Genomic DNA, 26,212 nt, shown 5'->3' on the forward strand with positions numbered 1-26,212 from the left:
TTATTCAGGTGCAGGGTCAGATTAGAGTTTTAATCTTTCAACCAAAGTTAGTTTTGGGTTTCACTATCCCAATCCATCCGGTCACGACTCCCAAAAACATATAAAAGTTATTCTTATAATTTGGTATGACGTAACCCCATTGTTTGTTTTGGTTTTTCTTCTTTCACTGTGGTCTGTGGAGAAACTGACACCTAGGATCCCACAAACCAAATTCTGTTGATCGGGACGAATTGGTACAAGGTTGTACCCAGTAGGGTAGGACGGTTTGGAATTGGAATTTGCGTGTTAAATCCATTTGCACAAAATTATATTTAAATTTTACAAATATGCAAGAGTATGCCTTCTATCCAAAAAAAACAGTGAACACAGAAATGTTAAAGCATTTTTCCACAGAAATTTGGAAGATACAAAAAGACATAATAAGGTACCAAGTCCTTTACACCACTGACTGAGCCCACCAACTGTACAAAATTGCTCTGAGGGACAATAATATAAATAATAGCAGCACTGTAGTAACAAGGGCATCAACCCACTGGACTCAAAAAGTTAAAACTTGATTCTGCATCTTCATCTCCTAGCACCGTTTAATTGTCAAGAGCAAGCCATAATGATCACTAGGCAAAACAGGGAGCACCAACTTTTGTATCTCTTTCTTTACTTTCTTCTCTTTGCAGTAGGAAAGTCCTGGTATTGCTTCCTTCCCAATCAAATCAATCCGTTGAATACTGAAATTTTGTAAATTGCATACAAATCGATCTAATCGCTTCTGCAATGTCCTGTTACCAGACAACATTTGATTGGACTTTGTATCATATGTCCATCCATTTTCCCCAGGCCTGAGGTCTGCCCAAGCATCAGCCCAACCTTCACGCAAGGGAAACTGACCATCCAACTTGTCATCCCAGTTCATATCGCCACCAAATATGACATTTTGAAGGTCCTTGAGAATATTAAGGGCTTGCTTTGCCTGAGCTACACGTTCCTTGCTGTACATTTGATCCCATTTGGGAGGTGCTGGACAAGGACTCTCAAGGTGACTAGTGGCAACAACCAATGGCTTATCAATCCCAACTTCAATCTCAGCAACACAAAGTTCTCTACCCATTATGGAGTTGCTGAATGGTGTACAGCTGAAGGATTTAACAGGTAGTTTACTTAACTGCAAATGATTTAACAGTTCAAACTTCATTATTGACACAGCAGAATTAAATTAAGAACTGGAGAAAATATAACATATAACAGGACCAGAAATCTAAAGTTAGAGAGGAATTCAACAGACTAACTTTTGGCAAAAGCATGGTAGAAGAAAAGAAGGGAATAATACAGGAGATTGATGTCAAAGAAAGCAAGTAAAATTTGAAGTAGAAGCTAGAAGATAAATAAACACATAAAATATGCAACATAAGAACAGGTAAGCACCAAAGAAAAGGTTATCTTCAAGTTTGGGAGTCTAGATCTGCTATGCACTTTTGCCTCCAAAGTTGCTGCACACAATCAGTGTACAAAACCTGTCCTCCAAACACGTTTCGCAGTCCACAGGTGTGATGTGTGAGACTAATAATACCATCCATCATACCACTTATTCTTTTTAATTCTCAAAACCTTTGAGAATGATCCTGAACCCTAACTGTATCTCTGTTCCAATGACTGCTACCTACATCCACAATGCCAGTAATTGTTCTCCCACTGGCACCCTTCCAGCCAGCCACAGGTAAGAGGCCCTCAGAGATACCGTTCTTCTGTGTAGCCCTGACTGCAATTCTACTCTCCCACAAGTGTCCCTTCATGACACTTTCACTTGTTCCCTGTTATCCCACCAGTGCCCTTCCTGCCAGCTGCGGGCAACCCAACAAGTGAGGCTGCAACTTTTTCCTTTTTTATTTTTGTTATATGTTATATCATTGGACTCAAGGCTGCAACTTGGGTTGGCTGAGGCTGAGCAGTTGTTAAAAATTGAATGGGCCCAGCCAGAGGTCCCAAGTCTAATGCTGTGTGAATTCTTCAAGTTGGGTACCCAACCTTATTTTTTACAAGTGGTATAAACTTGTATTGCTACAAAGTAGGGGCAAATCCCCGAATCATTTACAATGATTTTTCACACAAATCCTCCTACATTTATTGCTTAAGAAAAAGATGCAGTAATATCCAAAAAAAAATTTGAGGTTTCCTAGGAATCAAACAGATGCAAAATAAGACAACTTTTCTTAACTGCACTCCCTTAATCCAGCTAATATTTTTGTGCACCACATCCATATTGATCTTAGAACTCATATTCAGGGCCAATTTCTTATATATTCTATGGTAATTGATGGCAATAGCAAGTATGAAGCGGCTGAGGAAGAGAGGGATAACATCATCTGTGTAAGGGTTGTGCTACAGCATCAGCAGGAAAAAAGACATCCTAAAGAGCACAAAGACCAAGGTGAGCATGGGGCCACAGGCATAACCATGGGTGAGCCACCCAAAGAAAACCCAGGCAAGAATGACTAACATGTTCCAGCTTGTCTCAGTGAGCATTTAGGTCAGCAAAAATGCAGACAAGGGTGCATGATAAGGATGCCAAGTATGACATTTTGAGCTGTGAAAGTTGATTCCAAACAAGAGAGGTGGAAGCTCAGCGACCTTTGAATGGGCTCTTTGACAGGTATGAGTGGAATTTAGGATCATCTGAGGTTTGGTCAACATGTAATCACCAATCATTTTGGAAGGAGACAAGTGGGTGGCTGATTATATTTGGAGATGGAAATAGAAAGGTGGGGCAGTGGAATGAAGGTTAATTGATGTGAGTCTGCATTTATAGTTCGAATAGTGGAGGGGAAACCAGTTGTGTAGTTAGGAGACATAGTGGCGGCCAGCAGCTGGTAGGAGAATAATAATGGGATATATGGCTTTGGATCCAGTTGAAAATTTTTCAAAATAAGAAACAGAAGATGTGAAGTGAGTTATAGTCTATACACTACATGGACTGCTACATAAGTTTGCAGGACACGTGTCTCACACTAATTGTCTGCACAATAACTGTGTAAAAAGCAAATGACATAATAGATTCAGACCCCAAGTTTGGAGGAAGAATAAACTTTTTGCATTTTGTCATTATAATTGGCCAAAATAATGGAATAAATAAAATGCTCAGGATGGAATGATCATGCCATATGGTTAGAATTGTTGGATGGTTAATTTTTGACTCAGGGAATCTTGTAAAGGCATATATTAAACAGAGAACAGGAATCCATTGCAAATATATGAAAATAATCTCCATAGAGCATCAGGATCTAACCTGCATGCAGAAATATGGTCTTGTTATTGCTACATCATTTGAAACTGAACAGTGATATAGTTTCCACCAGCTGGATTGTTGGAAAATGTCATATATGTTTGGTGTAACCTCCTGTACAAAGTATATACTTTAAGTATCATGGATGATGATAAAATAAATCAGTCCAAAACCTGATTATGTCCAAATCAAAAAGAAAAGAACAAAACCTGGAAACAGATGATATCTGGGGAATGCTGTTGAATAAGTTCGCCAAGAGCTTTCATCCTCTTATACATTTCCAGGTCTTGTCGAAACCAAACATTGTAAGTCAAAATCTTCAATGTGCTCAAATTGGTGTCTTGCTTGGTGTTAACTTCTAATAAAGAAGGGGGAGAAAAGGAATGGAAAGAAAAGGAAATGCGGTACCACATTATAAATTGAAACCACAAAATCATAGAACTGAACAAAGCAACAGTAAGAGCATGGGAGAAAAGGGAGTATTAAAGAAAGAAAAATGTTAACTCATTAGTACTATAGTGCTACAGGTTCCAAATTCCAACAGTGGGGATAATATAGAAGCTATATTATTAAATTAAAATTGAGGTCAAACCGTCAAAGGTAGTATTGTGACAACATAACCAGTTTAATCTTCAACCTGTTTATTTGTTTCATTGGGGTCTGAATTTCCAAATGTTACTAATTTCAAATTTGGAAAAACTTAACCGATTTAATCTCCAACCTGTTTATTTATTTCATTGGGGTCTGAATTTCCAAATGTTACTAAATTTCAATTTTGCAAAAACTTGACCAATTTAATCTCCAACCTGTTTATTTATTTCATTGGGGTCTGAATTTCCAAATGTTACTAAATTTCAAATTTGCAAAAACTTAACCAATTCAGTTTTCAACTTGTTTATTTATTTTGTAGGATCTGGATGCCAGATACGTATCAAATTTCAAATTGCATCAACAAAAGAGATATTAAAATTGCATTATTTAACACGAGTCTCTCAAAGGGGATTATAAAATTCAGAAAATGAAGACATTTGAAGGTTTCGAACAAAGAGGCCTTATTCCAGATAGTCGGGATGGATAAGAGCTTATCCTCCTCCGTCAGCCCACTCCAGTAAGACCATATCGTTTAAATGGGTTTGGAAAAAGGTCTTACGGAAGATGCCAATACGATAAAACCTCTATTCGGCTTTGAGACTGGCAAACAAACTTAATACCAGGGGAGTTCCTTCAAGAAACGGAATCACTTATAGTTTTTCTTTAAATTTGGTACTACATTTTGGATTATGATGCAGTTGTGTATTTGAATAACCTGAAACTGTGCAATTCCCCACAATGTTAATTGTGTGTCGAATGCATCATTGTCACATACAACGCACACCAATAGGCAAAAAGTTAAAAGCAAATGAAAGAACACGTAATTTCGAAAAAAAAAAGGAAAAAGAAAAAAAAAAAGATATATAAAGAATGATAGGGTTTTGATTGAAAACAGACAGAAGAACAAGACTAACCCAAAGCGTCTTCTGCTTGCCTCGACGATTTGGCAACTCGAGAAATGTCCAGTCCACCAAGACCGTCGTTATCGTCAACCTCAATAGTCTCAGGCTTCTTTCTCTTACTACAGCGCTGCAGGGGCAGAAAAACAGACCCAATCGAAGAATCTAACTCTTCATTGGGACCAATAGAATCCAAATCGTCAAATCGCGATAACAACGAAGCACTGGCTCTTGTACCGCAGATTTCGCAGTTAGTCGTTCCATACTTGTTGGAGAAAGTACAGGCCTTGCAAGACCAACTAAACGACGGGGGAGAACTAGAAGAAGAAACGGGAGATAGGCAGATCTGGCACGCTGATATCTGCGATGGAGGATTGATGAAAGTGCACTTGGAACAAGGCCACGCCATTAATTTGGATGGAGAAGCAGAGTTTCTTCTAAGGCTTCCGTATAGGTATAGGGTAGAAGAGGAGACGGAAGAGCAAGCAACACGAATCAAAGCCGGAGCCATTTAAGTAGTGTTGCCGCTCCTCTTTGCTTTTGAGTTTTGTCGCGTAGATTTGTTGTTAATTGTTGCCCATGGCCATCGGAGCTAAGGCTGCGTTTGGTTGTACATATTTACCTATTTTTCGGTTTATGAATGCAAATACGGTTGCCATTTTAAATCGTTTTGGCATTCATATTATTTGTTTCAAATGAGTGCAGAAGTGTGGGTCTATCATTAAATGCTCCAATGTATTAACTTTGGTCAAAAAGTTAATTATCAAAAGAACAGAAATTTGTATCCAAAAAAATATGTTGAACTATCAAAAAATACATTTGTGCTATGATAATCATTACTTTTTTACATTTCAAACAAACATAAATACATTCGTTTGGTGTTTGTATCACAAACAAACGGAGCCTAAGCACACGACAACAAAGACCGTCTGTTCCAACCTAATCGTTCCCACTAGTTCCAACCTAATCTTTATCCACACATCTCACCATGATACTGGAACTCGGTCCCAATTCTGTGAGGTGTGCGAACACAGATGTTGTAATGGCTTTTTCTGTTCGGTGCAAATATGGCACCGTTCAATTGCCTTGCATTGGCCCTTGGTCAAGCTCAATGGGTCAACCAGAACTAGGGGTGTCAATGGTTCGAGTCAACCCATTTAAGTGAAATAAAAGACATATACTAGAATACCCCCTAAAGTTTCACGGATTTACTCAAACCTATCACATAATTTTCATTTTACTAAAACATCCCTTATAGTTTGCAACATATTTACTTAATGACCTTAAGTGTTTATTTTGTCATTGGGCCCATGATTGTTTATTCCCAAAATACATATAACACTATATACTTACTTGTTTTTCACTTTTTTTTCTGATTTTGTTCGCGGTGCAATTTTATTTGCATTGGTACGGATGTATGAGTGCAAATGAAAAGAATAAACTTACACTATAATCTAACAAAAATAAAATATAATTTGAAATAAGAATAAATAAAAAATTGCACTGCCTTATTTTTGCATCACTGCAAAATAGATTTACACTACAACCAAATGCAATCTAACGTTTTATCACAACTAGGGGTGCTTATAGTTCGGTCCATTAGTCTTTTTTCCTATCGAATTGGTCCTTCGGTTTTTGGAAAATTGTGAATCGAAACAAATCAATTAAACGATTGATCGGTTTGATTTTTGACTAGCTCAGTTCTTTAGCTTTTTGCTTTTTTTATATATTTATAATAATAAATATATAATATAAATACTAGGAATATTAGATTATAAATAATATATAATACCGAACCGAAACTGAACTGCCCTTTTCGGTTCGGTTCCTTTGGTTTGGTTTGCAGGTTTTTGGTCTCTTATGAGCACTACCCCTAATCACACCCATTCAAGGTTTTCATCAGAAACTCCTTCTACTTCTTCTACTTGATTGGGATGCAGTAACTATATCTCAAAACCGGTTTGACAGAGAGAGAGAGTAGAAGGGGAAATATTGTCTTCTTCTTCACGGGGAAGTGGGGTTGCAACTATTTTCTTATTTATGTTCAGTAGATAAAAAACATTGACATGCTTTCCAAAATTTCATTAAAAAAAGATGTTCAAATACTTGTGCAAAGTGGCAATGGAAAGACAATATGAAACAAGAGTAAACAGATATGAAACAGGTGCAAATTAAAAATCTAGAAAGACAAAATTTGTGAACTTTCGTTTTCTTTCTACAGACAAAGAGAGTTAATGGATATGAAAGAGGATATTCGTTTTCTTTCTACCGAAAACACCATATTTGCTTCATTAATCAAATAAGAAAACAAAATATGAAATAGGAGTTCTTTTCATACTTATAGACAGTTCGGTGCAGTGCTGGTCGGAGTTGCAATGGTGAGTGATGAAGCAAGACAAGGCGGTCGGAGTTGAAGCAGCAAACGGTGAAGCAGTGGTAGAGGCGGTGCTCTGTAATAGATTGGAGTGCTGGTTGGAGTTGTTTCTTTAATCAAATATGAAATAGGGGTTCTTTTCATACCTACAGACAGTTCGGTGCAGCGCTAGTCGGAGTTACAACAGTGAGTGTTGAAGCAAGGCGCGGTGGTCATAGTTGCAGTGGCAAACGGTGAAGCAATGGTAGCGGCAGTGCTCTGTGATAGATTGCAGTGCTGGTCAGAGTTGTTTCATTAATCAAATATGAAATAGGGGTTCTTTTCATACTTACAAACCGTTCGATGCAGTTCTGTTTGGAGTTGCAACGGTGAGTGTTAAGCAAGGCGCGGTGGTCGAAGTTGTAGCGGCAAACAGTGAAGCAATGGTAGCGGCGATGCTCTATGAGAGATTGCAGTGCTGGTCGGAGTTGTTTCATTAATCAAATATGAAATGGGTTCTCTTTATACTTACAGAGAGTTCAGTGCAATGTTGGTCGGAGTTGCAATGATGAGTGCTGAAGGAAGACGCGATGGTCGGAATTGCAGCGGCAAACGGTGAAGCATGGTAGCGGCGGTGCTTTGTGATAGATTACAACGGTAAAAATAAAAGTTGGATTATTGTAGGGTAAATATTAGATGGGAAGTATGGGATAACCCCTAGGAGCTCGCTACAAAGTAGCTCACTGCGCGACAGGGTAGCTCGCGATTAAGTAACGCGATGCTCTCAGGAAGCTTTTATCTGACTAGGCCGTAACCGTTAGACTGTGCCACGTCTCTTGACTGACGGTGCAGTCCCAGTCCATTTGGTAGACTGTACCCACGTCTTTGGACAGATGGTGGCATGCCTGTCCTCTCAGGACGTGTCACCCATCCAATTGGGTAGTACCCTGCAACGGTCACTTGCGTAGCCCTGCCAGGTAACGACTGCAACAGAAGCCCAGTGGCGGTTACGCCCAACTTGACAAGAACGCCCCTATAAAAGCTCCTTAGTCGAGGGTGGGGGGGGGGGGGAGGGGGGAGGGATCTCTGATCGAATCTGATTTTGAGTCATCTTACTTGCTCTTGAGCTAATCTTGATAACTCAGTGACCTGCTGCGACCTACACTCTTAGCCTCTTTACACTCTTTACTTTCTCCCCTAGTGTTCTAACTTAAGCTTCGGAGTATTCCCGCCAGGCAAATCCCCCGGGAATCCTTCACCTTCTTCTTCTCAAGTGTCGTCCATTGCCAGTTAGGAGCCAGTCAACAGCCAGCCAGGAGTTCCCGGATCGTGCCACATCATTTGGTGTTGTCTGTGGGAAACGATTCAAGAAGCCTTCCTCAAAGCTTTTACAGTTTCCTTTTCTGAAAACTCAACATTCATGGCTTCCTCCAGCAACGCCGGACGTGGTGCCAGCCAGAACGCTTCTGGGGTGAAGCCCCAACTTCCTACTGTCTGTATTGGGCAGTTCACCGTCCCCCTCTCCGTGGACGAAGTCCCCTGTTTGAATGTGTCTCTCACTGTAGCACCCGCGGTCACTCCACTCCCTTCCACAGTTGGAGCAACCTTTGTTGAACCCTCGGTTGTGCCCCCAATGGCGCGCAACCCAAACCAGTTTGAGGACTTAATGCAGTGCATGCGAGCCATGCAAGTTCAAATGCAACAATCTCAACAATTCCAACTCTATCAACAACAAATGTTGCACCAAGTTTCCCAATACCAGTATCAGTAGCAGTTTTTCCCTCTTTGCCTCAGGCCCAGCCGTCGCTTCCCCCTCAACATCCGGCCATGAAGCAGACCAAGCTCTCCAGTCAGAGTGAACAACCTCCTCGGGAAGAGGTCTCCCAGGCCCAAGATCCTGCCAAGAGCCAAGCCTCTTCCCATAGCCAGAAGGAGAGGCCAACCACTCCCGCCTCACAGCCCGTGGGCAGGTCGAGGGCCTCCCAGCCAACCAATCCTGTACCATCCCGACCTTCACAGTTTGGGCTCCTGCTCGTAGAGAATCCGCTGAAAGTCCTAGCCGCAGACTATAGGTAGGGCCCTTCGGTTCAGAGCCACGACCAGCAGTCTGGGCCTGTCGAGCTTGGTGACATAGAAGCATCAACACCAACGTCGAGCCAACAAGGCAGCAGCGAAGACGTCGACGAGCTCGCCAAACTGCTACCCGAGTCTCTCCCGAGCTCAAAGGAAAATAGGAGGTATGCTCAAGTGAAGTGAAAGCTACCCTTCTCCTCTCAGTTTCTTTCCCATTATCTCCAGAACTCCTTGTTGTCCCCATGCCAAGGGACTTCAAACTCCCCCCACTGGACAAGTATGACGGATCCTTCGATCCAAACGATCACGTGGACACCTTCCAGTCCCAGGTGCACCTAGCAAGAGCTAGTGAATCCTGCATGTGTGTTACCTTTTCCACCACCTTTAAAGGGGTAACCCGCACATGGTACCGTAACCTCGCGCATGGTTCGATAAGAAGCTGGACGCAGTTCATGCAATTTTTCACCTCCCACTTCGTCACCAGCAAAAGGTGCCCGAGAACTCAGGAGAGCCTCCTCAGCATAGTTCAAAAGGTAGGGGACTCCATTCGGAGTTACATCAATTGGTTCAACGACGCTTGTTTACAGATACCCGACCTAGATCCCACAGTTCGCCTCATCGCAACCAAGCGAGGTATCACCCACAAAGAGTTCAAGTGGCACGTAGTTGTCAATCAACCCAAGACCGTGACCGAGTTCCTCAAACTTGCGGATTGGTTCAAAGGGACGGAGGAGGAAATCAACTAGAAAGGCAAGCAGACCCTTAAGAAAAGGAAGAGGGAACCAGAGCCCCCAGCTCAGGGCAACAACAGGAAGAAGAAGGACCAAGCTCGGGGGGCAAAGCCAAATCAGCCTTTTTGAGCTCCAACAGTAGAAAGGGACTATACACCTCTTAACGCGAAGTGGGCCGAGATCCTCATGGCGATCAAGGATGCTCCATACATAAAGTGGCCACCTCGGCTGAAGGCGGACCCTAATGTTAGAATTAAAAATTTGTACTGTAGCTTTCATAAAGATCACAGTCATAACACCGAAAGTTGTAAAAATCTCTACGATGAGATAGAAGAACTCATCCGTCGCAGATATTTGAGAAATTTTGTACAAAGTAATAATAATAATAATAATAAAGTAGGTTGGAAAGGGGAGCAAAGTAAAGACACTCCCGAGTCCAGCAGGCAAGCGGAACAGCCACAGAAGCAACCCCGAAGAGAGACCAGTTTGTGGGACCATCCACGTCATAGTTGGAGGCTCGATTGTAGCAAACTGTACCTCAGCTGCAGCTCGCGCATTAGCTCGCAAAACCGCCAGGGAAGAACAGAACTCCCCAAAGCGGCCAAGGTTGGAAGATCCCATCTTCTTTACAGAAGATGACGCATGCGGGGTCCACTACCCCCATGATGACGTGCTCGTCATAAAGGTGAAGATCAACGACTTTGAAGTCAGGCGCGTCCTCGTTGACTCAGGCAGCTCAGCGGACATCATCTTCAAAGCAGCCTTCGACCAATTGCAGCTCCAGGAGAGTGACCTAAAGCCCGCGAACACTCCCCTGGTAGGCTTCAGTGGAGAGGAAGTCAGGCCCCTGGGAAGGATTACAATACCCGTGGAAGTCGGCACTTGGCCTAGCATAGTGAGGCTCAACCACGATTTCTTAGTGGTCGCAACCCCCTCCCCCTAATAATGCCATAGTAGGTTGGCCGATTACCCATGCCTTATAGATTGTGGTGTCCACCTACTACTTGGCCATGAAGTTCCCCACAGACTTCGGAATCGGGATAGCACGAGGAGACCAGCTTGAGTCTCGCAAATGCTATGTCGTCGCCCTCAATGAGCGAGCTGCACCCATATAAGAGACTGTCTCCATCCCAGCCTCGACGGAGGACCCAACCCGAACACTTCAGATCGGTGCTTCCATCGAGGAGCCTCTGCGATCTAAACCGGTATGCTTTTTACTTGAGTTGGGTGGCCAACCCCGTTCTGGTGAAAAAGGCTAACGGTAAATGGCGCATGTGCGTCAACTACAATGACCTGAACCGAGCTTGCCCAAAGGACTGCTTCCCACTCCCCAGGATCGACTGTCTGGAGGACGCGACCTTGGGGCACGAGTTGCTGAGCTTTTTGGACACCTATTCAGGCTACAACTAGATCAGGATGGACCCGGTAGATGAAGAAAAGACTGCCTTCATAACCGAGCTTGGCCTGTACTACTACAAGGTCATGCCCTTTGGACTAAAAAATGCCGAGGTGGCCTTTCAAAGACTTGTAAATAAATTATTTGAGCCGTTGATTGGCCAAAAAGTAGAATGTTATGTAGACGACATGGTCGTCAAAACCCAGTTCTCATGTGACTTAATACAAGACTTGAATTTAGTTTTTGAAATCATGCGTAGATTCTATATGAAGCTAAACCCGAATAAGTGTGTTTGGGATACATCGTAAACCGGCGCAGCATTGAAGCCAACCCAGACAAAGTAAAGGCCATCCTAGATATGAGACCACCCCGAAAAATGAAGGAGGTTCAAAGGCTGAATGGCTGAATAGCCGCTCTGAGCCACTTCATGTCCAAGTCGACATATCGCTGCCTACTTTAAAGCAATTAAAAGCAAAGGGTTTGAATGGACCCAAGATTGTTAGCTCACGTTTGACGAGCTCAAAAAGTACTTCACTAGCATGCCGGTCTTAACCCGACCCGAAGAGGGCGATGTTTTAGAGATGTACCTCTCGGCGAGTGACGAAGTGGTCAGCTCGGTACTAATAAAAGAAGTAGATCGGGTCCAATGACCTATCTACTATGTTAGTAAAGTGTTCCAGGGAGCAGAGACAAGATATCCAAAGATAGAAAAACTGGCGTATGCACTGGTTATTACAGCCCAAAAGCTCTGTCCCTACTTCCAAGTTCATACTATTATCATCCTCACCAACAAACCTTTGAGGCAAGTCCTACTCAAGCCAGAGGTCTCTGGTCGACTGACAAAGTGGGCCGATAAGCTCATCGAGTACAACCTCCAATACAAGCCACGAATAGCTATCAAGGCCCAAGTCATAGCAGATTTTGTCGCGGAGTGCACTTTCAGCTCCGAAGTCCCTAGGCTAGTTGAGCATGAGGCCCCTAGTTCAGGCGAGCCCGGAGCTTCCAGGGCGGTTGAGTCCAAGCACCGTGAGGTAGCAGCCAGCGCAGCATCTCTCCTAGTTAGGCCACACGTGAAATGGGATGAGGAACCTTGGATCCTTCACGTAGATGGCTCCTCAAACCAGGAGGGCAGCGGAGCCGGAATAGTTCTGCACGGCCCAAGTGGCACGAAACTGGAGTACACACTACGCTTCGAGTTCGCAGCATCCAACAATGAAGCAGAGTACGAAGCGTTGATAGCCGGGCTAGCTCTAGAAAAAAAAATGAAAGCCAAGCACATTATCATCTGTAGCGATTCCCATCTCATGGTCAATCAGGTCACAAACAAATACGAAGCTCGCGAACCAACCATGATTGCCTACTTAGCCAAAGTAAGAGAGGCTCTACTCAACTTCCAATCACACTTCATCAGGCAAGTCTTGAGGTCGGAGAACGCTGAGGCCGACGCCCTGTCCCGGTTAGCCAGCACTAGTGATAACACCATGAGAACCGTGTACATAGAGAACCTACCTTGACCTAGCATTCTCGAGGGGGGCAGAGGAGGTCGCTCCTGTTGTTCAAGCAGAGCCGAGCTGGATTGACCCATTCATGAGCTTCCTACTACACGGGACCCTCCTACAAATCGCAATGCCACCAGAAGGGTAGAGCGTCAGGCGGCCAAATATGTCATGATAAACGAACGGCTGTACCAAAGATCCTACATGCTCCCCTACCTGCGCTGCTTGCGACCTTCCGAAGCCAAGCTCGTACTCCACGACACTCATGAGGGCCTGTGTGGCGAACACTTGGGGGGCAGGGCCCTCGCCCAAAAAGCACTACGACAGGGATACTATTGGCCAAAAATGAAAGCATACGCTATTGAGCTCATTAGAAAGTTTGACAAGTGCTAGAAGCATGCCAACATCCACCACCAGCCCGCTATTGATCTCAAGTATCTCACTAGCCCGTGGCCTTTCGCGCAATGGGGCATCGATATACTCGGACCGTTTCCACTAGCGATAGGCTAGAGAAAGTTCCTGGTGGTAGTAATGGATTATTTCACCAAGTGGGTAGAAGTTGAACCTCTCGTAACGATCACAGCCCGAAACATCCAGAACTTCTTTTGGAAGAACATAGTGTGTCGCTTCGCGTTACCTCGAGTATTGATTTCTGATAACAGTAAGCAGTTCGAGGACATCAAATTCCAAAACTGGTGTCAAGACATGAGGATCCAACAGAACTTCACTTCGGTCGCACACCCTCAAGCAAACGGTCAAGCAGAGGTCACGAACAAAGCTATCCTCCCCGGACTGAAGGCACGATTAGACCGAGCTAAAGGACTATGGGCAGACAAGCTACCCAGTTTTCTATGGGCTTATCGAACCACAGAGAAGACCGCCACAGGAGAGACTCCCTTCAACCTCACTTATGGCACTGAAGTAGTCATCCCAGCTGAGATCGAGGTTCCCTCGCTACGACTGAAAGCATATGACGACAAGACAAATGAAGATGAGCTACGCACCAACCTCGACCTACTTGACAAAGTAAGGGACCTCACATATATCAGGGCCGCAACTTACCAGCAAAGAGTAGCTCAGTACTATAACGCCAGGGTCAAGAAGCGGAACCCCCGCGTTGGCGATCTGGTCCTTTGTAATGTTATGGTACCAGAGCCCAATGTTGGCAAGCTCGGACCGAATTGGGAAGGACCCTACCGAGTGAAATGGGTGCTCAAGGAATGAACATACGAGCTTGAAACCCTTGAAGGGAAACAAGTACCTCGGACTTAGAATATTGTTAACTTAAGGCAGTATTACCTGTAACTATTGAGTAGACCACGAGTCACTCCCAAAGCCTAAGGGCCGAAATGCCGAGCTAACATGATCTCGACGCAATAGACCCAGTCACCTCCATGGCATGGGCGAACTACTAAGCAGACCATGTGTCACTCCCAAAGCCTAAGGGCCGAAATGCCGAGCTAACACGATCTCGGTGCAATAAGACCTAGTCGCCTCCATGGCATGGGCGAACTACTAAGTAGACTATGTGTCACTCTCAAAGCCTAAGGGCCAAAATGCCGAGCTAACATGACCTCGGCGCAATGAGACCCAGTCACCTATATGGCATGGGTAAACTCCAAGTGTAGATTATAAGTTATCCCCTCAGCCTAAGGGCTAAAACACTGAGCTAACCAGAACCTCGACACGATGGAATACTTAGCTGCTTCGCCAGCGAAGGCAAAGTATGAAGTATCAGAGGCATAAGCAGTTCAGGGCTGAACCCTACGAAGCATAGCTCGTCTCGACACATCGGTTGGACCAGATAAGGTACAACCTACAAACATACAGTTCAGGAATGCACGATAACAAATTCGCGGTATACTATCAAAATGCCTCGAAACACTAAGGGATAGCTCGGGGAAATAAATACCGAAACATCATATTTCGGGTATGTAGCTCTAATAGCTCGAGTGATGAGGTCGCTTTGGCAAAAAATAAAAGAGCACACCATACTTAGCAGAGAAAGAAAATTTTCATTACTAATGCATAAATAAAAACCGAGCTAAAAAAGCTCGGGAAAGTCCAACAAGAAGTAAAAAAGGGCACAACCGCCTAAGGAGAAGATTTTTGAAAACCGGGTTCTAGCACTCGGGAACCATCAGAAGTCAGTCAAAAAAGCAAAAAAACAGAGCCGCCAGCCTCAAGGGTCCACCTCCTCCACCTCGTCCTTGTCCTCCGAGGAGTCAGGCTCCTCCTCCTCCGCCTGGTCCGTCGTTTCGGGAGCCAGGCCCTTCATTGTAATGCGGTCGAGGTTGAGCCCAGAGAACTTCTTTCAGACCAACTAGCGACAGAGCTTAAATCCGAAGCGGTACGAGCTCGAGTCATACTCCACTTGGAGGTCATGATACTCCTGGGAGTCCTTGAAGTCCCAGACCGCCTTAGCCCGCTCAGCTTCCACCATGGTGTCGAAGTTCCGATTTCGGTCTAGAAGTGTAGACTCTAGGTCTTGAACCTCCTGGCGAAGGAGCTCCCTCTCTGCTGCCACCCTCGATGACTCCTCCCTGTAGCGCGCGCTCTCCTCAAAAAGCCTGGTGATCTGCACCTCTTGGTCAGAGGCAAGCAGCTCTTGAGCCTCGCTCCCCTTGCGAGACTAAAGGAGCTCGCCTCGGGCCTGGTCAAGCTCGCCCGGGAGGTTCTGGACGATGGCCCTCTAATTGCGAGCATCGCCGGAGCGGATGTTGGTCTGGAGGCCCATGGCGTGGATGGCAGTGTTCACCTACCAACAAGAGACTAAGGTCAGAAAACAACAAAAGAAAGGAAAGAACGAGAAGAAAAAAAAAAGACCACTTGCCACCATACAGTGAGAGGCGGCAAATGCGGTGAGCGCCTTGGGCTCCATCTCCCCCCATCTAGTGACCTCCTAGTGGTAGATTGCCCTTCGGCTCTTCCGCCCAGCCACAATGTAGTCATTGACACCCTCCCAGTTTCCTACCGGGAACTGCGGGTAGGGGACTGGGCAGGAAGGACCAGAAGGAATCACCCCTTGCCTCGGGAGCTCGTCCTCCTTGAGGCCACCTTCTCCGGTGCCTCCTTCAGATGGGGCCGGTGAAACTTTAGGCGGTGGAGAAACAAAGTTTGGCTTAGCAGACTCGAACTTAGTGCCCCCAGAAGTGGGAGTTCGGTCAGGATGCAACCTCTTCACCTTACCCTTTCTGGTTGCTGGAAAGAAGGCGGCACGAGTCAACACCAGACATGATGGTTGCCAAAGAACCACAAGGTATTAACCCAGTAAAAAAAAAGAAAATATATGATATATTTTTACAAGGCACTACACGAACCACAAGCTTCTCCTCGGTCAAGTAATCTGAACAGAGAAGGCCTACAGTTGCCCAGGACAGTAGCGCTTCCTGAGTTTCAAGGTCAAACTCAACCCCGGGGTCCTGGATGGCACCCCTCCAAGAGGTTGGGAGGGGCCACCCCTCGAGGTTATGGACCACAAAATAGTCCCGCTTCCAAGTGGGAACCCTGTTCGGCAAGTCGTGCAGGATCTTAAAGATGCGGCGGGGAGAAAAGTAATAAGAACGCCTTTCCGGAGGCACTCCGGGAGTGGCATTCTTAATGCAGAGAATGGAAGAGAAGATATCAAGATCAAGGGGGAGACAATACTCATAGCATAGGGAAATAATCCCAACTACATTCCGCATGGCATTGGGATGGAGCTGTTCAATGGTGATGTTGAAATGATTCAACACCTCCACTATTAGAGGGTGCAGAGGAAGACACAGGCCAACCTCGAGCTGTCCCTGGAAAATCACTATGTCATTGGGACCATGCTAAGTTACCAGAGGGGAGACCGTAGATAAGGTCCACAAAAAGGTGAAAGTAGCGGACAAGAGATCTGAGTCTCTCCATCATCATAGAGGAGGGGCCGAAGGTGTCGGGCTCTCTGCCCCGAGAAGTAGAAGCCACATCGCCGAAGGCCTCCCGAGCCTTCGGAACCTGCTCCCAAGCTCTCCCTGATCTCGAGGGGGCATTGTCATCCTGTTTACCATCCTAGGGATAAATGTGGTACGGATACGCAGACATGATTGGCAGAATGAATAAGACTCACCAGAAAGATAAAACAGTGTGAACAGAAGAGCTCGGGCAAACTAGATGGATGCGCGACCTCAAAATCCGAAGACAACAAGTTAGCGTGAAAGGAAATGAGACGAGGACTAGGGGGTCCTCCTATTTATAGCCATTGTGCTCTTAGATCAACGACCCAGATTGAGACAGATCTGATGGTTCGTAGTCAAGCTGACCGCACATCTTCTGAAACCGAAATGTGACTGGCTGCAAGTCTCCCATGATTGAGGTAATGACGGCTGCATGACATCTAGAGTTAAGAGCTACTTCGATGTGTTTTTCGTCTTTCAAAATGCTACGAACGCATTTAATGCGAGCAATCAATCAAGTTTGAACTTTGGTCAAATTCACCCGTCACACTTCAGGAACTTCTCACACTAAGGTAGCACTCTTAGCCCGAGGAGTGGGGGGCAATTGATGGAGGATGATTTGACCCGACCCCTTGAGACAATGACACGTGGACCTGACTCAGCACGAGCAATAGTTCAGCACCACAGCTTGACTGCGACTAAGTAACGAGCCTGTAGGATAGCTCGCTACATCATGGCTCGCTACAATGCGAGCTCGAGGTCCCCCGAGCTACTGAAAGGGAATACTCCAAGACTATCTCAACTCGCGAGCTAGGGTGACTAGTTCACTCCAACACTTAGGCAAAAAGACTACCCTAAAGACAATCTCGATGAGGGTTACCTCGAAGCACCCCTGGGAGCTCGCTACAAAGTAGCTCACGACAAGATAGCTCGCTACGCAACAGGGTAGCTCGCAACTAAGTAACGCGGTGCTCTCAAGAAGCTTCTATTTGACAAGGTCATACCCGTCAGACTGCACCACGTCTCTTGACTGACAATGCAGTCCGAGTCCATTCAGCAGATTGTACACACATCTCTCGACAGATGGTGGCATGCCTATCCTCCTGGGATGTGTCACCCATCCAATTGGGTAGTACCCTGCAATGGTCACCTGCGTAGCCCTGGCAGGTAACGGCTGCGACAGAAGCCCAGTGGTGGTTACGCCTGACTTGACAAGAACACCCCTATAAAAGCTCCTTAGTCGAAGGGGGGAGGGATCTCTGATCGAATCTGATTTTGAGACATCTTACTTGCTCTCGAGCTAATCTTGAGAACTCAGTGATCTAGCACGACCTACACTCTTAGCCTCTTTACACTCTTTACTTTCTCCCCCAGCGTTCTAACTTAAGCTTCGGAGTATTCCCGCCAGGCAAATCCCCCGAAAATCCTTCACCTTCTTCTTCTCAGGTGCCGTCCGTTGCCAGTTAGGAGCCAATCAGCAGCCAGCTAGGAGTGCCCGGATCGTGTCGCATCAGTTAGCATTGGGCATCATGTAATGTGTGACACCAGAGCCCAGGTACCATGTAGGATCAAAATTTGAAGAGAACCCTCCATGATAAGAAGCAGGTGTAAATTCCTCAGTTTGTACATTAATAAAGTTGAGATCATACCATCTGCGACATTTCAGTGCCTTGTGTCTAGGGTGTTGCAAACTTGACAAATAATAGTGGAACGATCACAACCTCTGCCTCCATTATCATTGAAATGACCTCTGCCCCGACCACAGCTTTTGCCTCAGTTATTTGAGAAATTTTGATTATTCTCTTGGGATGATTGATTTTTGCCTTTGTAGGAAGTGTGATTGGCTATGTGTGGTATCCAGAGGTTGGGTATGATGTTGTTCCAACCAAGCTTCATGGCTGAGTAGAACGCCTAAGACATCATCGATGCCTAGTTGGTCCATATTGGGCCAATTGGTGATAATGGTAACAACTGATTCGAATTCTGAACCTAGTCTAGCTAATACATAAAGTATAAGATCTATAGAGCTAACAGGATCGACTACAACAGATAAATTATTAGAAAAACATTTGGCTCGATTGATGTATTCAGTAATAGAGAGTACCCTTCTTAAGACTTTGCAATTGTCTACACATCTGAAGTATGCAGAACGGGAATGTGCAAAAAAAAGATTTTGCAAGTGCAGTCCATACCTCATGAGAAGAATGAAGGCCTACTACTTGAGAGGGAATTCCATCCATGATTGTGGAGATAATCCAACTAAGAACATGTTGGTCTTGTTGAAACCACTCGGCAAAGGCAGGATTTGGTACGATATTGTTAGGTTGACTCGGATCAGCAATTTCTCTTGGAGGAGATTTTGTCATTCCATCAACAAAACCCATGACCCTGTAAGTATAGAAGACCGGAAGTAGTTGTGCTTTCCACAACAAACAGTTTTCTCCTGTTAGTTTGATCGGGAGATAGTGTGACGAAGTTGAAATTGAAAAAGAACCTGTACCACCGGATTGAGAAATTATTGGATTGAGAGCTTTGCGTCGAATTTTGAACTAAGCTTGTGCTGTCGTTGGAAGCCATGGAGTCATAGCTTTGATACCAAGATAAAGAAAATAAGAAGGCACAATAGAGAGAATTCAAGATGAATGGGTAAACAATCCGATAATGATTTGGTCGAACCTTGAACTATTTATAGATGACCAGATAAAGATTGAGTGCAATTATTAGAGTTTGAGTTTGTGTACAACACTCAAGATTAAGAGATTGGTTTAAGTTACAACAAAACTCCATCAGATAGAGTTTATCAGGATAAGGACGAGGGAGCAATTAGACCTTAAGTAAAAAATTCATTACATGTAAGGATCATGCAATGAACTTTATCATGAAGTCTATCGCAAGTCTCTAATAGGTCTCAAGATAGGCTTTGACCCATCAATATTCATGTTCGTTCCATTTAGATCAAGTAGCCTTGAATCTTTGCGATGGTAAGATGAGTAGGAGTTCTTGAACTTGGTAGAGTTGTATAATGGGCATCTTTTATGACCACGCTCCAATCTCTATTTCCTTGGAGCCTTTTCCACATCAAGCTTCCCTCTATTTGCAGCCTCCACTTTGTTCAAACCCTCTTTAAGAGCTATTTTATTGATTTTGACTTCTTCTGTTGCTTGCTCCACCTTCTTTAATATCTCCATCTTAGATATATTTGCTTCATCTATTTGAAGCATGGCATATATGATCTACCACCTTCTTCCTTGAGCACATGTCAACTTCTTGGGCTTTGTGGGTTAGGGAAGAATACTCTTCACAAAAAAAAAAAGAGTTACTCTTTCAAGGTTTTGCTGGAAAACCCTAGATGAGCTCTCATTGTTTGCCAGAGCCTTGATCTCTACAAAGGCAACAACTTCAACTGCTCTAGTTGCTTCCTCCATATTTTTGGCTGCAATCAATCGGATCTTAGCTGTTTTTATACTCGTCTTTGCCTGTTCAATCTTTGACATTGCTTTCAAAACCTCATATTTAGCAAATTCTACCATCTCTTTAAACTGCTCAGACTCCAAATTTGATTTTTGGAACTTCCTTGAAATATCAGTTGGATTATCAGAACCATCCTTAATTTCTGCATTTTTAGCTAGTTGCAATTTGAGCATTGTTCTATTTAACCCTTCCTCTAGAGAAGATATCTTGACAGAATTCAAAGTCAACCTCTTATGAGTCTTTTCTAGCCAAAGACCTCAAGTTATACCATTACCATTATCTCTCCATTTTATTTAGCTAGTTGTTTCTTAGCCAAAACCAAAAGCCAGTCTTTAATTGTAGGTTAATTAATGTGAATCATTTTATCAAATTACAAATACATGAATACCCTTCAAAGACCTCAAGATATAGAGTTAAAGTTGTCTAGTGAAAATTCCAGAAGCCAAGAGCCCCATTCGCACTTTTATAATTATTATAGATATAGATATAGATTATAGATATTATAGATATAGATATGGTACTCGTTCAAATAGTTTTGCATGTAAAAGTTAATAGGGTAAACTGCTAAAAGCTCCCCTGAAGTTTCTGGCCATTGTTGAATCCTCCTTGAAGTTCAGTAACTTCAACCACCTCCCTTGAAATTTTTGACATAGTTGCAAGTAGATCCCTCGATTAGAATCCTCTAACAAGAGAATTTAAATGCTCAAAATACCCATACAATTACTATTGAGATTGATTTCTACAGAAAAAATGATACAAACTTTATAAATAACAAAAAAAAATATAGAGAATTTAAAGTTGTAGCTTTACCTCTAGGTGATTGATATGAAGGATAATTAAAAAAAAATCAAATTCAAAAAAGAGATTGGAAGGGTTTGGACTTGCAATTTATATGAAAAGAAAATTTGGAAAATAAACATTTTGGTCAAAAGTAACCTAATGGGTATTTTGGATATTTTCATGTCTCTTTTTATAGTACTCTAACAAAGGGGGGTCTACTTGCAACTATGCCATAAAGTTCAAAGATGTGATTGCAACTACCAAACTTGAGGGGAGGTTTCAGCAATTATCCATTAAAAGGATAGTGAATTTAAAGGATGGTTGTAAGCCCTTCGGCCTTCAGTGGAGTTGGAAGAGTGGGGGAAGCGTGCAGTTAGATGCATATAATTCTGTATTTAGTTCCAACCCTGAATCCAACATGCTGCTGAAGTCACCACTCACAGCCAGTCAGCCCTAGGCATCCAAAGCGAATTGGGATCTGCACCTGCTACTCACACCTACCTCACGGCCACATTTGACTTTCCATGGTATACCAGAACATCTCCAATGAACAATAACATGGAAGTACATGAGATGTTCCTGATGTGCAGCTGGAACATGCTGTGAGGTTTCTCTATGAGGAGCAGATTCAGACTCATTCAAAGCACAGGCCTACGAAATCAGCTTCCACCTCAGCATCTGTAGTCCAATGCCACATCAGCACCACATAGGCATTGGTGTTTATTGCATATGAAACCACTGCTTAGTTCCACAATTTATCAAATAAATACTAAAAAAATAGAAATGCTATGTGCATGGGGCATCAATTTCATGTTTCCCATAATGCGTGGGCATTTCTTAAAATGAAATGCTGATGTGACACACTTTATCTGATGTGGAAAACAATTTTATGGGGTGTTACTTAAAACACTCATAAAACGTCCAACCAAATAGAAAAACCAAAAAAAGAAACAAAAACCAAAACGTTTAAAATAGCATTTTTTAAATAAACATTTACCTAAAAAAACCCCTCTCAGGAAACGCAGGCAGAACCAAACATACGCATTATTTCTCATGGGCTGCTTCAAAGTCAAACTATTCAAAATCAAACATATATCAAACCCAGGCCCACCCAATTTGTACATCCAAGAACCATAAGGAAGCCTACATCGAAATGCCAGTTTCTTACTTCTGTAGTCCTAAGGATTCAAACCCTACTAAGTTCAGATTACGCCCTCTCACTTGTATATTTAACATTTGCCCACTTTTGCATTAAAACTTAAAACTTAGAGAACCAAAGCAATCTTGGAATCGCGGGGAGGAACTGGGAAGTGTATTATGGGCACAACTTCTACTGTTTTGGTGGATAACAGGAATGAGCAAGCCCTTGTTTAGGAGCCGATGGCAAACATGGCTTAAAGGTCAACGAATCTCTTCATTTCACTTGGCTTTTGTGTTTTTTGTGAGCCCAACAAGGAGTGAATCTCAGAATCCTTTTCCACAAAAAGGCTTATGGTTTCCAAGGAAAGAAATGCTCTAATGAGTAGAAGGGAATCCAATGCTCTTTTTATTAGAAAACCCTCTATTCCTAATCAAGCCAGCACACCGAAAGAAATCAGAAGACAAAGGCAAAAGAAAAGAACCATCATTAACGGTGAAGCAATCCAATCCAATCTAGTCCTGTTAGTTTTCCGTGAACGTCTTGGGCCTAAAAAGAGAGACGAAGAAGAATAGAAAGGGAAAGCATAATGTGGTCACATACATGGGTTGTTGCAATACGTTAAACTGGTGGACTCATAAGAGTCCAAATGCATTAGTCATTAGCGTGGACTCATAAGAGTCCGTCCAAATATAAATCTGCTTTCTACAAACTTTGATAATAGAAGCAAAACACCATTGTAGACAATGACGATATAACACATGGATCAGGTAAAGTTGAGGCAAACCCAAAAAGAGAACAATAATGAAAAAGGAGAAGAATGAATAGAGTTATTGGGATCAAAACAAATGGTTTCCACCTGTAGAAAAATAACCTAAAGATATTAAAAACAACCTCAAGTGTCTAATTGGTCTCACCAGTTTCTTAATAATAAGAAAAGCAACTTTTTTATACATACAGTTGCCCCCCGAAACAAGGGTCAAAAGAATTTCTAGTTTCTTTTCACTTCTTCTTCGGTGAAAAAAACAAAAGAGTTACGTTACTCCCTCCCCCCACCCGGCTTTTACTCTAACAGGGACCAAAATATCAATGAATCCCATCATTCTTTCCTTGCAGAGAAAAGCGAGGAAGCTGCTGTGCTGATGCAGGTGTCTCCTCTTCACCAACATTCACCAAAACAACATTTCCGCTCTCCCTTTATTTTCCTTTACCTCATTGTGGCGTCAAATATGGCAAACACTAGCGAAGTTAACAACAAAACCAGAAGAGCGTGTGAAACCTCCGGCCTTCTCGTCCCTCTCCAGAACCAGAGTCTGTCAGCAGCTGCTCCACTTGTGTCCGTCACGTTGCTGGAGCTGGACCCTCCCGTCTCTGTCTTGTTGCTTACCTTCTTGCTGCAATTAATTAATAAATAACAAGCACCCAGTTCAGATTTCTGAATTTAAGTTTTGATTAAGATGTTTCCTTCTTTCGGAAACAATTATTAAAATAAGAAACTGTGCCCTGTATTGGGAGAAGAGAACCAATAGAAACAACAGAGTACTATGGATGGAGGGAAGACGGAAAGGAGAGTAACCCCAGATTCAGTCACCCAGAACCTTTCTCACCTTCCAGGAAAAATACAACTCCCGTGACCTGCAATCACAAGCAAACCACCAAAAATTAATGCCCACTACGACGCTCGTTGGAAATCAGGAGCCAAAGTGGAAAAAAGAGAAAAGAGGGAGAAAAAAGAAAAAAAAAAAAAAAAACCGAAGAAGAAAAGGGAAGAGTACGCTGTAAGCATAGTATTTTTCTTTTCGAGCAAAGTAGCAAACTTGATTGGGGTTTTAAGTTCTTAACTTGCTCTATATGATACTTTTATGCCCAAATTTACTATCCTACGGATTAGCAAATTTCAAGTAATCGACTCTACTTATAGCTCTGTTCCTTGAAAGAGAAATTTCTAATTAATTATTGTTGTTTGATCAGATTTAAGAGGGTATACTTGGGTCTGTGGTAGTGATCATGGCGGCACCCTTGAAGTCACAGGACCCAGCAGTTTCGCCTTCTTTCTGGTAATAGCCATCGAACGCATAGGAAGCATGGTTCTTCACATTGTTGGGGTGGTAACAGCTCTCACCCGGCTGAATCTCCGAGCAATTTGCCCGTCCCGGTCCACATGCCCAATCTAGCGCCGCCTGCAACGTCCTAGGATCCACTCCGTCCATCGCCACGCAGTACGTCTGATTCGTTGTATCGTTCGCCATGAATGTCCCACTTCCCGACACGTGTAGCAGGTATACCGGCGTCGAGTTCCCGTAGAATAGCCCCCAATTCGCCTCCGACACGGGCGGCGACCTCAAATCTTCGTTAAACAGCTCGTAGATATAAACAATGGAAGTGAATTCCGGATGCAACGGGGTTCCGCTCCGGTCGAAAACATGCTTAATTAGATTCGAGTTGTATGTGTCCGCGTTGTCCATTGTGGCGTATGGCTCCTTGGAGTCCCCTTTCGATGGCCATCCTGACTCTGTCACGTGAACCACAACGTCTGTAATGTTGAGATTCTTCATGGAGAAGTATGCGGCGTCGATCATGGCGTCCAGTACATTGGTGTAGTGAAGCAAGGTATTAGGATCGACCATTTCCTTCGAAGGGGTCAATGGTTTGAAGAGACAATTGTCCAGAGGGACGACCCCTTTGTTCTGCATGAACACGTAGTAAGGATAGAGGTTCATCATGAGAGGAGACCCTGTTTTGGATAAGAATTGGAGCAGGGGAAGGACGATTGGGACGAGAGACTGGTTAAAGAAGGCCTGCGATGGGGGAAACGGGTCGAGAATTATGGAAGCCGAATGGGGCGTCGAAATTTTGATCTGGGTATGTAGATTTGAGGCGACCAGAGCACTGTAGAGCGACTGAATTGCAGGGAGAAGAATAGGAGACGACGAGGGAACGGTGGTGAAGACCTCGTCACCTACCGCGATGCCGGTTATAAGAGTTTCGGGGTAGAATGCGACGACATTGCGATCGATCCAGGCGGCAGCGGTGGCATTCGATGAGCCGATGGCGAGGAGCTGATTGTTGGGCACACCAACGACGACACGGATCTTGGTTTGAGCGAGAGCTCGAAGAATGTCAGTGTCAGCATCATAGAGGCGGATGTGGGTGATCTTCTGTAACTGTAGGAACGAAACCAGGGCCGTCGGAGATAAGAGGTTGGAAACGTCGGTACCGATGTTAACTCCCACAAAAGGCTGGTCATCGTCTTGTTTCTTAACCTCTGTTACTAGTGCCGCCTCTGCTGCAACAACCGATTGATAGAGAAAAGAGAGATGAGAAAGGTGCGGTCTTTGATGACAAAAAATCTCGCTTAAATTGGGAGAATTTAGTGGGTTTTACCTGCTACAGTTAAAACTGTAAACAACACAAACAAGGGTAGAGATAAGCGAGCGGTAGCTTTGGTAGTAAGCTTAGAATCCGCCATTTTTGAGGACCTCACGCTTTACTTGTTCATCGTCTTCGTCTGGTTCAGCTACGGATCCTTGCATTATCTTCGAATATCTTCGTTTTTTAGTAAAAAACAGGAAAAAAAAAAAGGGATTTCTCTCGGGTCCTCAACACATGCAATGGATTGCAGTAGGAGAGAGACAGACCCACGAGATCTACTCTTGGGAACGGAAGAAAGAACACGGCGACGAAATTCCGTATTAAAAATGAATTTATTGTCAACAGTCGAATAGGATCCAACAGATAAAAAGCTCTGCTCTTTCAGCGTTACTAGATTGTCTGAATTCTTTTTCATCCTTAAATGACAAAATTACCCCTCATCTATACAAAAAACACGCAAACTACATGATAGTTACGCATCGGCGCACTAACGCAAGGGTATTTTCGTAGTTCTATGAGGAATTGGAGGGTGCTTCGGTGATTGCAAAGCTCATCGCTGAGGTGGGTTGGGTCACAGGCTGGCATTTCCTTCTCGTCCAGAAGAAGTTCCGATCGCCCAGTGGAATTACCAAGACACCCTTTCCCAGTTACAAAACCGGTTTACTTCAGAAATCAAAATTCAGACCGGCGGCCCACTGGTTTAAAATTCAGAACTTAC

At 43.8% G+C, this 26,212-nt stretch overlaps 2 protein-coding genes across 5 annotated transcripts; both read right to left on the reverse strand.

The window, feature by feature from the left end:
* Window positions 1–360: 360 nt before the first annotated feature.
* Window positions 361–5,337, reverse strand: LOC148875348 (endonuclease/exonuclease/phosphatase family protein). 3 transcript variants are annotated; one of them, XM_088960360.1, is made up of 4 exons: window positions 4,780–5,337; window positions 3,484–3,629; window positions 3,278–3,388; window positions 361–1,159 (listed from the first exon to the last, which is right to left on the reverse strand). In XM_088960360.1, exons 1-4 carry the CDS (start codon window positions 5,273–5,275, stop codon window positions 575–577), a joined length of 1,338 nt encoding a protein of 445 aa, XP_088816486.1. In that variant the 5' UTR covers window positions 5,276–5,337; the 3' UTR covers window positions 361–574. The 3 variants fall into 3 exon arrangements, with proteins under 3 accessions (XP_088816486.1, XP_088816493.1, XP_088816480.1); XM_088960367.1 differs by having other exon boundaries at window positions 3,484–3,560; window positions 4,780–5,304; XM_088960354.1 differs by having other exon boundaries at window positions 3,484–3,632; window positions 4,780–5,303.
* A 17,618-nt stretch (window positions 5,338–22,955) lies between these two features.
* On the reverse strand, window positions 22,956–25,853 carry LOC148875349 (O-Glycosyl hydrolases family 17 protein). 2 transcript variants are annotated; one of them, XM_088966438.1, is made up of 4 exons: window positions 25,507–25,853; window positions 24,110–25,408; window positions 23,730–23,757; window positions 22,956–23,516 (listed from the first exon to the last, which is right to left on the reverse strand). In XM_088966438.1, the coding sequence occupies exons 1-4, from the start codon at window positions 25,589–25,591 to the stop codon at window positions 23,330–23,332; spliced, it is 1,599 nt and encodes a 532-aa protein (XP_088822564.1). In that variant the 5' UTR covers window positions 25,592–25,853; the 3' UTR covers window positions 22,956–23,329. The 2 variants fall into 2 exon arrangements, with proteins under 2 accessions (XP_088822564.1, XP_088822565.1); XM_088966439.1 differs by having other exon boundaries at window positions 24,110–25,405; window positions 25,507–25,837.
* Window positions 25,854–26,212: the final 359 nt, after the last annotated feature.

The sequence above is a fragment of the Nelumbo lutea genome, chromosome 1 (assembly GCF_056320005.1).
Source record: "Nelumbo lutea isolate HS-2025 chromosome 1, American lotus-T2T, whole genome shotgun sequence".
NCBI lineage: Eukaryota > Viridiplantae > Streptophyta > Magnoliopsida > Proteales > Nelumbonaceae > Nelumbo > Nelumbo lutea.